The following is an 11293-nucleotide window of genomic DNA, read 5'->3' on the forward strand; positions in this document are numbered from 1 at the left end:
GTTTTCTCTTATTTGCTCGTCATCGATGATAGCAAAAGCGGGGGAAGGGTACAGACCAAAGGTGCTAGGTACGGCCGTCGGCCGGGGAGCCTTTGATTTAACGGCCAACATTATGATTGCGACATTTTATCATGCCCCCCCCCTCCCCCATTCCATTTGTCCGGTGGGTCCATTTTTATTGGCTTATGCACCGCCCCAACAGCCTATCAACTCAACCCCAAAATCCTCACTCACTCTCTTGCTTTAATACTCCAAACTCGAAATGATTCATTTTTCTCTAACTCTGTCCCCTTTAAAAGTAAATGTGTTTAGATTGAGAGATTCGGAAAAAAAAAAAAAAGAGAGCAGAGAAATGAATTTCAATTCTTATGTTGGGATATGCAAAACTTAACAAATGGGAAATTAAATAGAGTGAGTGTTACATGCGGATTCCATTGTTTCGCACAAATCAATGGCAACACGGAAATCAAGAACCATACCCTATTTTGAGATCCCTTGTTTCAGCCGTTGGTTGCCAATGTCGGTCTTGAATTCAATTAGAGCTCGAGCGAGGTCAAACTCAAGTCAAGCCTAATCGAGTTCCCCCTATTGGATTGCAAAAATTATAATTAAACCGTGTACATGCAATATTGTTGGACGAAAATTGGTCTCTCTTTATTGTACTTACTTTCATGGTGGCTTCACGAAACTGAGACTAGGAGGTTATTTTATTGACCAGCAGCCTAACATCTAAATGTAATTCAAAAGTTCAATGATTATATAATATTAAGCGACTCGATGCATAATTCAACAATTTGCTTTCACGTCTCGCCACCAAATCAACTTCTCCTTCACACACACACATAAACTACCTTCTTATTGGGGTTTATATAAGTTTATTTACTTTTAAATACTTACATATGATCAAATCACTGAGACTAAAATTGATTTAGGATTTAGGAGTTGAGAATTTAGAGTTTAAGGTTTTAGTGTTTGGAAACCACTTAGGTGATAGTCTAGTGGTGGATCTCTCTGGGACCAAACCTACGGAGTCGAGAGTTCCTAAGTTTGAATCTCACTAAGAGCAATACCATCGTGGCTACGTATTGGATTTTGGCCTAATTTACCATGTCGTCAAGTGATAAACTTCTATACACGCGGACCTGACGGTTCGAGTTTAGACACACATTAAATGTCCAAATGACAAATTTGTATGATCTCATTCTCAGTCACCAATTTTTTTGTTGGTGTTTAAGGTTTAAAATTTGGGATTTAATGTTTATAGTTTAGTTTTAGGATTTAGTGTTTAAGATTGTTTAATCAACTTTAATCTCAAATATTTTAAAATTTGAGGGTGGAGTTTAAAAGTATAAGACTCAAGTTTTACAGATTCTCTCATGAGGGCATTACGTCTTTGTAGTGATTGGTCTAAACAGGATAAGTTCATATCATCTCTCAATCTTTCCTCTTGTGCTCCATTTTATAATCTATTGTATTAAATTAATTATACATATATTAGACTTGCACGCATGTTATTAATATGGTCACCTCTATTTTTTTTCTTCCCCTTGATTGCGTAAGCTTATTAATTATTAATTAAGCTCGTTAATTAACCCACTATTAACGTTGTTTTAGTTGTCAAATCAACACCTCTTTATTTGTTTAATGTGCCACGTGTCAGGGTGGAGAGCTAGAACATAGACGATTCTTCTGGATGAATTAATATATTAGGTTAGATAGAGGTCGCCATAACAACATTATTCTTCTTTCATCGTGCAATTAATTAAAAAAACATAATTAAATAGTAAATAAAGATGAGATTAATATATAATTAATTTGGATTTCTTTTGAGAATATGATTAAGATTTAAGAGGGATTTATTTTACGAGAGCCCGGAGAACCACAAAAGATATGGCCCACCAATATAATAAAGAGAAGCATATACTCAACACCGGCGTGTGTATGTTGTGGAAATGCACAAGTATTGTTTCACTCGGTCATCATATCAACTTTTGAACCTAAACCCAAATGAACAAGTGGCGTAAGCATGTCAATTTCTGTCATAAACTCACTCCCTCATACATGCCAGTCAACAATATTGTCTGTTTTGGATTGTTTGATTCACAAAGATGCATCAGGCCTGCACCACTTTTGGTAGGTGTAAACTTAAAGCCGTCAAAACAGCTCGCACCATGCTGGCGAGTGGTGATAGATAAGATAAGACTGAGTCGAAACCCATGTGAATAGATGTCTGAAAGTGGGATAAACCCACATAACCAGGATTCCACAAAGAAATATCTCAACTGATTGGTTCGAACTTCGATCTCAGACACCATAGACTCTAACTCCGAAAAGACAACCAACTGGGTTATCGTGAAGTGGTTACATATCCTGCTATCGCTAACTACTCAAATTCTTTCCCAAAAAAAAAAAGGAGTTTCAGTACAGATGTTGGAGAAGAATATCATATCAAAAGGACAAGGTTTTATTGATTCCAACTCAATCTCTACTCATCGAGAGAACAAAGAAGCCCCAAATACACATACAAGAAGATAATCAACGATCTCTTCAATTCAAGGTAGTAGATGTAGGAAGAGACGGGGGCGGATCACAGATGCATTGTCCATCAATGCATTGGCTTGGGAAACCATGACACACACTTGTGCAGTTAATCATGCGCGGACAACGAACGGGCGCCCTGGCTATTTCATATCCTGACATGCTCCGCAACGGCACGCCTGCACAATAGTGAAATCATACTAAGCCTTTCAAACAGTATATATACTACTTTCAAAATTGTCCATAAACGGACCCTAAGACTAGTGTTATACACTGCAGAAGAGAAAGAGAAATAGTGACCAACCAGATGTACTAGTAACCAAGATGACAACCAGAACCAAGCAAATAAACAATTTCAGTGAAATATTTCTCATGACTTTCTGAGTTTTTGTTAACTAATATTTTCAGGAATGTAATTGTACCAAAACTACTTTCAACCCAATATGTAAAAAATAAGATTAAAATGTCACATGCTAGAGAGAGAGAGAGAGACTTACAGGAGGCAGTGAGCAGAAGAGTAGCGATCAAAACCAGCAAAAAAGAGCCCTTAATCTCCATGTTTTTATTATACTGGAATGTTTGTGTATCTGTTTATAAATTTATAAGAGGCTGTTTGGGTTGTTGATTTATCATTTTGAAAAATATTTAGGTGTAGTTTGGTTTGTGAATCTAATATTTTAGGAATAAATGTTTTTCCTTTTGTCAATGATTCTTATATTCGGTTGGTGAAATTCTTGAAATTTAGAATTCCAAAGAAAGCTACATTCATGAGGAAAAAAGATATTGAAAAAAATGAATAATCACGTGGTTAGCGACCTTAGTAGTAATCATATCAAACTTTATGTCATATATTTAGTGGCCACATCAACACTGTTATAATGGAATTGAGTACCAGGGATTTGTTTAGCCTAACATACAAAGTAGAAGGGTTTATTTAGTCCGACAAAAATGTAGAGGGTCTTGTTTGGATTTTTTTTTTAAAAAAAAAATTTATATTTGTACCAAAAAATTTATATTTACTCCTACGCTCTCTCTCGCTCCTCAATCCCCACTCTGCACCGAGTCTATCATCAAACTATCACCAACCACCACGGAGATGCTCCTCATTGCATTCCCTCTGCCACGCCAAGTCTTACGTAAAAAAAAAAACATCTGTATGGTGGGCTGGGCCTAGTTACAGAGGCCCATAAAACATAATTTAGGCAAAAGCTGCAAATGTTCACTTTATTAAAGCCCATCAAGTGACAGAACAAGAATACTTATCGTCATTGAATATCCAAATTTTCTAAAACATCACGATTTATGTGTTGAGATGAATCCGTTCATTAAAGATTACTCAGTTGTCCGTAGCATGTAAATTTGTGGGCCTAACGAAAGGGCTTGATGAGCAGTGCAAATGTGCAATTGGGCCCCCAAGTTCAAAAGTCCAAATGTATACGGTCTGGGCCCTCTGGGGCCTTGAAAGGAACAAGAAATATAGATACTATCATCTCGTGAGTACTTCTGGAAGATTTGCATGGTTCTGCTTAGTTGATGGGAAAAAACATTAATTGTCATAATGGACCAACTTAATTGATGCTACCCAACCTTTGCCCCTTCAAAATTTGTGCTCCAATATTACTCGGACGGGTTTTTATTTACCGCATAATCATGTTTAAGACTATGTAGAGTTTTGAGTTTAAGATTTGGAACATAAATAATCACGGAACAATAACTCAGTTGGTTATATCTATGCTCTTTGCCTGTTAAGGTGGGAGGTTGAATCAACTGGGGCCTGAGAGTATTTCCTTGAGGCTTTACTATTCTAGTGGGCTTAGGACCTCTTTCGGGAGGGATTATGAGTCTCATTTTCACCCGCATGGATTTCGACCCAGTAACATGTTGTTAGTGTGGTGCGGAGTGTTTATTGGTTTGCAAATCTTATTGGCTTGATGAAAAGTATTGAGCGATCTAAGTGGTGGAGAGGATTTCCATGAAATGAAATGTCGAAGTGTGATTGGTGTGTTAAGGTAACATTGATATATTGCAAAAATCATATGATTTGAAATATTTTGGGTAGATTAGATGAAATGTTAGGTCAATTTATGTGATAGGGATAAGATATTGGTAACATGAGTGATGAGGAAAAAGACACCATTAATCATAAGATCATGTCATTTTTTGCTTCAAATATTGGTGGATAAAATTATTAAGTGTGATGTATGTAAATTGGCCCGCCCATCAATGATTTAGACACCTAACAACCAAGATGCTTAATTGCCATGGTTCCAATTCCCAAGTATCTCTTAGGATTCTTCACTAATATTTTACATTTTACCATGTATGTAATTATTACTAATTAATTACCCATTATTGCATGCATGAATAAGTGCAAGAGACCTTTCAATCATATGATCACCCTTAACATGGGTAAATATTATGGGATGGGACAAGGAGTTGGAACACAATTGCCTCACAGCTATTAAGGAATCTCGTACCTTAAATTAATTTTAACTTTCAAGGTACCCCCATAAAAAAAGGATCCTTATAATTTTCAAGAGGCATCTTCTAGTGGCCAAAAAAAGTTAAGAGAAAAGTAATCCAAAAGGGGTTGATTAAAAAAAGCTTTGAGAACTATCACCCAACAAAAACTTCTCTAATTGTACTTTGCAATTACGTGTTTGAATAAATGTCACAAAATTTTGAAGGCATATATATTCAGGAATCCAACATGTCATCTTTAAGTTGTATCTCTACAATCTAAATGTCATAGCTAGACAACTATTATATAGAGTACTTATCTCCGACCTCGCCTACTGTGTACATGTTTTACTTTATCATCATCTTCGTAGTATGGATTCAGAGATAGAGAGAGTAATATGTTGTGTGGAAACAATTAAAAACGTTCACGATCAACATGATTAGCAAATAATTGATGCGGAAAAATAGAGAATCAGAAACCAAGATCGATGACACACAAGAGACAGACGATTTTACGTGATTCGATCGACCAAATCTTACCTATATTCACGGACTACGATGATAAATTTTATTTATAAACTCTATTTGAATACAATTATTATTCTTTCTACTAGGGTTTCACAATGAGAACATTTATAGTAAGTTCAAGGTTTATAGACAACGATGAAATATGTACAGTCCACCACCCTAAGCTCAGAAGAAGTATGAGCCATATACAACATAATAATCATCAATAATATAGTATCGATTAAATTATTCTTTTTTAAAAAAAAATTAAAGTTGTGAGGAGATCTCGAATCCCCAACTTTCACATCCCATGTTTGCTTTGAATAGGATTTCTTTAATTTGCTTTGTTAATTTTAGTTTTCCCAAAGCAGAGCCAATGCCAACCATGAACCAACTCTTACAATTGCATATACAATAAATAACTAAATAGATATAGATATATCTGACACCAATCAATCAGCTTTCCAGAATAGGGGAAAACCAGAGGTTCATGACAGATGGCGCTTCCTCATTCGCCGTGTTCTTCAGCTCCTCCCCTATAATCTAATTGGTGAATATGTTACGAGGAATCTTATCCCACTTTTCTATGATAAATAGATTGTTTTATTTTATTTTTACTTCTTTTGGTTGTCTTCTCCAGTGGATTGTCCTTGTTTTTTAATTTTAATTTTTTCTTTTTTCTTTGTCCTCTTATTGTATTGTACCTACAATGCACATAGATATTAATTATAAGATTAACTAATCTAATTATATTTCTTAATTACAACGAATTAAACATACAATCATGGAAAATCTTTAGTAAGACCAACCCAAATGATTTTCACCTATTACAAGACCATTTTTCTAAGAAAACATAGGGTTAAGCAAAGATTTTGGATTTATATTTATATAATAAAGTGTATGTATGTTTGTGTGATGTCCATTATTCAAAGAACTTGGATATTTGAGAAATCAAGTCCCAAGGCCAACTAATAATTAATGAAATGAGGGAAAGAGAGCAATTGTACAGTTGATCAACAGAATAAAGTAGTAAAAAAGATTTGATATAAATTTTACATGATAATATTCTGATAAATATTTTATGTATTATTAATGGATGATCTCTTGTTACTAAGGAGCTCAAAATTTGAAAACCATGAACATCTTAGATGACGTTCATGTGTGTGATATTTCATAGATATCTCGAATTCGAGTCTCTCAATCCCCTTTCTCTTTAATGAGAAAAAAAGTTTAAAATTTGTTTTTTTCAAATAAATTTAAACTCAGATAACTGAAATATTTTTGTTGGAATGCCTAACATTTTTGAATTTACAGCGACAGTGCTGGCAGTAGTTAATCATCAAGGCTCTCGTTTTTTATGCAAGCGTGGGTATAAAGGCAGGAGCTTTGCAATTGCAAACCCTTTCAATTTGTCTCTCATGTACAAGAATTCTTGTTGTTCTCTCTAAACACAACATCCAAAAATCCTTCTGTAGAGTTCGTGGGTTTGGCAGCGTATATAGCCTCTCTGAGGTGAAAAGCTGAAGGATTTTGAACATAACAGAGCTCAAATTCAATTAAAGTGTGTTGTTTTCCGAGTGAAAAGGGCTTGAATGGAGGACAGAGTACTAAAAGTAGCACAGAATCTCAAATGGGTCTCTTTCTCTTGCCACTTTTAGTTGGGTTTCTCGATATTTCTTTCAGAGGTGGGTTCTGCTAGCTCTGACTAGGGTTTTGAATGGAGTATTTATAGTACTGAAATCAATACTCTTTGTTTAGTTAATTGGCTGCTTCTCTTGAGACTTTCTCATATCTCTTGCCTGAACTTCTTTTATCTGTGCTATCTTTGTCCTCTGGGGCGGCATTCCCTTTTGGTACTTCACTCTCATTTAGTAGCTTTGGAAATGGTGGCAATTATCATTGTTTGATCCCTGTTTCATGTTTTACTACCTGGGTGTTTTTTTGATTTAGTTTGTTTGCGAAGCCCATTAATTGATGTGGGTCTTTGTCACTTGTTAGTTCCAACATTTTTCATTGGCTTCAACCACTTGAACTATTTCGTTCTTTGTTTGGTTTGATAAAATACTTTAAAAGTACTATTGGGTATCTTGTGATCAGAGTCTCAGAGGCAGCTGAAGCTTGTTTGTGAAGTTGTAGTGAAGCATCTAGCTGGATACTTGAGTGTGTTCTATTTTTTTCCCTTGATTTTTCTCTCAATTTAGGTGTTTTGGGTTTTTCCATTGTTGGCTTATCTAACTGGGGAATTAGGATTCTTTGAGGGATGTTCTCTTCTGAACATTCAATTCCATTTACCATTGCCATGTAGAAAAATTTTCGATAGAATCCCAAGAGAAGGTACCGATTATTGGCTAATTTTGACATTGCTGCCTAAGAAAGATGGATGTGAGTGATAAGGATAATTTGGGGCCAGAGAAGAGGGATGGTAATTCTACAAACTATCAGTCACCTAATCTGCCCTCTGATGGGGGATTCGATGGCGCTAATCTTTCAAATACAACTTTGGGTTTAGTTCCGGCTGATAATCCCATGTCAGTCTGCAGAGAAGATCTTATTGGACCTTCCTGTTCCTCTGCTTCAGTGCCAGATTCATTTGGGCAAACCCTTTGGGAGCATCCTACCTTCTCACAAAATCTGGGATTCTGTGACATTAACGTCCCAATCAATGCAAACCAGTCAAATACAATGGGAACTGGAAGAGCAGGTCCTGCCATTTTTAGAAGTGGTGTTGATGGAACACTAGATATGGACTGGAACGAGCCAAATTCAGTGTTGAGAGGGGGCATGTTCCTACCAAATGCTCCTGGGATGCTCCCGCAAAGCTTGTCTCAGTTTCCTGCTGATTCTGCCAGGTTTTCCTGTTTCAATGGTGGGAATCTTAATGATATGATGAGCCCTTTTGGCATTCCAAATTCTATGGGTGTCAATTCTCGGGGCAGGGGTTTGATGCAAGGACCACTAGATGTTTTCTCAGGTGGTGGGTTCAAATCAGTATCTTGTATTAATCCTCAGAAGAATGAACCAAATGTGAATGAAGCTCCCAAGTACACGTTTTTATCTGCCAACCACGGTATTACTGAGGGGAGTCCACTCAAGAATGATAGAAGTAGTGAAAGCCTAGATAGATCCCATGACAAAGCAAAACAAGGTGTTGCTGGGTCAGGTAATGATTCTGATGAAGCTGAATTCAGTGGTGAAGGTGGTCAAGAGGAGGCAACAATGTTGGAGGGTGCAGCTGGAGAAGCGTCTGCCCAGAGAATCAGCGCAAGGAAGAGGAAAAGAAGTTGGCAGGTGCAAACTATGTTTGGAAGTTGTTTCTTAATCTTGAAACATCCTTAAGATCTTGTTATCCACTTCTTCTTTTTGTTTTCTTTGGGTGGTAGGATATGGAGCTTGATCAACCCAGGGGAGTCCAACAAACTCTTGAAACTAGGAAGGGTAACTCCGAAATTCAACAGAAGGGAGACCAAAATCCTACTTTAACTAGCTGTAAGACTGCTGGGAAAAATGGTAAACAGGGATCTCAAGCATCAGATCCGCCTAAAGAGGAATATATTCATGTCAGAGCTCGAAGAGGCGAAGCAACAAATAGCCACAGCCTTGCTGAAAGAGTAAGATTTATATGGTAACTGTCATAAAATTGGAGAATACCTTACTTCTTAGCTTAAGTGTGGGGGATTAATTGGTTTTGACCTCAGGTAAGAAGGGAAAAGATAAGTGAGAGGATGCAATTTCTTCAAGACCTTGTACCTGGTTGCAGCAAGGTTAGTTTGTGAGAACTCATAGCTTAGAGAGTAAAGTTAGCTGAGTTTGCTACTCATTCGGCATTGTTGGGCTTGTTCATAATTCATATATCGATAATCAATTTGATAATTGTAGGTCACTGGCAAGGCAGTGATACTGGATGAAATTATTAACTATGTGCAATCACTGCAGAGGCAAGTTGAGGTATGGGACTAGGGATTTTTTTTCCTTTTCATTTAAGCATTTGTGATTCGTGACTACATTGTGCAATAGGCCTTTTTTGTATTCTTCCTCGAGAATCAGATTTGTCGCTCATAGGCATTAGCTGTGTAACATTTTACATGCGTATCTTCAAACACAAAGCTTTTAATGCCACCTTATGTGAGCATGGTCTTTCTCATGGAGGCTTTGCTTTAATGCAAGACTTTTTAACAAAAGAGACTTACTGTTTGGTTTTCATTTCTTCCTTGAATAAAGTGTTCAGCATACTCAGAAGCACTTTTTTTTGATAATATTCATGCGATTAACTTTTCTCTGTTTCCCAGTTCTTGTCAATGAAACTTGGAACTTTGAATCCAGGACTCGACTTCAGTTTAGAAGGGCTTCTGGCCAAGGATGTAAGAGATTCTTGCAAATTCACTTGCATGTTTTATATGTGTAGTTTCTGACCTACTGAGATATGTTCTACCTGTTCAGCAGATCCTTCAGTCACAAGCTGGTCCTTCTTCGACTTTAGGATGTCTTCTAGATATGCAAATGTCTTATCCTCCTCTACATCCATCTCAACCAGGGCTTATTCAATCTGCTCTCCATGGCAATCCTTCTGACATACTGAGGAGAGCCATCAATTCCCAATCAGTATCCATGACTGGAGCAATCAAGGAGTCCACTCAGGTATTTCATTTTTCTTTCTGCATTGAAAAAATAGATCATACGTGATTCTCATGAATGCACTAGTTTCAAATTTTAGACAACCGAAAAAAAATTGAATTAATATGATGGCTTAAAGGGATGAGTCACAAATCCTGTGAAACATGAAGTTATATGAATATCCTTGCAATATAAGGTAAGCGGCACAAGGCTCCTACGGTGGGCGGGGTTGGAGACATACATTTCTATGAATTGAACTCGTGACCTCTATGTTGCACCCCTAAACTAGGAATTAATTACCTTTATGGGGTAAAATGTGGATCATTTGTCTCTTCTCGATATTCTTGAGTTGTTACTTGTTATGATCTACTTTTTCCATTTTCATACATTTGACGACAGCCCAATGTATGGGATGACGAGCTCCACAATGTTGTCCAGATGAGTTTAGCAGCCAGTGATCCCTCAGATAGTCAAGATGTAAATGGAATGTATTGTTGAATTTTCCTTTATTGACCGTTTTCCGTAACATGAGCTAAGTTCTGTTCTGATAACTCGTCTTCTGCATTCACAGGGGATTTATCATCATCTAGCCATATGAAAATCGAACAATGATCGTTCATTTTGCTCTCAATCTGATACAGCATTGATCGCAGCCACCCTTGTTCGGCCTACTATCTTATTCATGATGTTCTCTCTTTTGGTGGTTGAGGCTACAGTGCTACACATACATACACGTCCATTCTCATGGATTAAGCAATTACAGGAAACAGAACAGAGCCAGTTTCAACTGTTTCGGGTTTATTTAAACTTTCCGGGGGGGAGAAGACAAAGACTTCAGATTGAGTGTAGCGAGGATTCTCAGATATGTACAGTTACAGCAACCTCCATGTCTTATTGTTTTGAGCATTTGCAGACGACTCATGGCAGTAGATTTCTTCATGATTCTTGAGACAGAATGTATGGAGTAGGATGTGTTAAGGTCACATATGACAATGTACCACATCATCTGCTACGGATGTGCCATGTAATTTACAGAGACGTTGCCGGGAACCATCACAGTGTTGTAATGATTATTTGCTGATGCTTTGGTGCCCGATAGGCCATCACCTTGATTATGAAACCAAAATATTCTATAGAATGTTTTGTACAAAAGTGATGTCAAAAGTGTTGATTTTGA

The 11293-nt window shown here is 37.0% G+C and overlaps 1 protein-coding gene across 5 annotated transcripts; it reads left to right on the forward strand.

Moving 5' to 3' along the window:
- Positions 1-6820: 6820 nt before the first annotated feature.
- Positions 6821-11284, forward strand: LOC120008857 (transcription factor bHLH49-like). Of its 5 annotated transcripts, XM_038859225.1 has the most exons (9): positions 6821-7190; positions 7811-8793; positions 8886-9113; positions 9201-9266; positions 9382-9450; positions 9792-9863; positions 9943-10140; positions 10516-10600; positions 10688-11284. In XM_038859225.1, the coding sequence occupies exons 2-9, from the start codon at positions 7882-7884 to the stop codon at positions 10726-10728; spliced, it is 1671 nt and encodes a 556-aa protein (XP_038715153.1). In that variant the 5' UTR covers positions 6821-7190; positions 7811-7881; the 3' UTR covers positions 10729-11284. The 5 variants fall into 5 exon arrangements, with proteins under 5 accessions (XP_038715153.1, XP_038715145.1, XP_038715169.1 ...); XM_038859217.1 differs by having other exon boundaries at positions 6821-8793; XM_038859241.1 differs by having other exon boundaries at positions 6821-8793; positions 10516-10593.
- Positions 11285-11293: the final 9 nt, after the last annotated feature.

Source organism: Tripterygium wilfordii, chromosome 2 (genome assembly GCF_013401445.1).
Source record: "Tripterygium wilfordii isolate XIE 37 chromosome 2, ASM1340144v1, whole genome shotgun sequence".
In the NCBI taxonomy this organism is placed as follows: Eukaryota; Viridiplantae; Streptophyta; class Magnoliopsida; order Celastrales; family Celastraceae; genus Tripterygium; species Tripterygium wilfordii.

What these genes read in the sequence shown, in the direction of transcription:
- LOC120008857 (XM_038859217.1), top strand. Translation starts at nt 7,882, where the DNA reads ATGGATGTGAGTGATAAGGATAATTTGGGGCCAGAGAAGAGGGATGGT. An exon ending in AGAGGAAAAGAAGTTGGCAG is followed by an intron (nt 8,794 to 8,885) that starts GTGCAAACTATG and finishes TTTGGGTGGTAG; the next exon opens with GATATGGAGCTTGATCAACC. An exon ending in TTGTACCTGGTTGCAGCAAG is followed by an intron (nt 9,267 to 9,381) that starts GTTAGTTTGTGA and finishes TGATAATTGTAG; the next exon opens with GTCACTGGCAAGGCAGTGAT.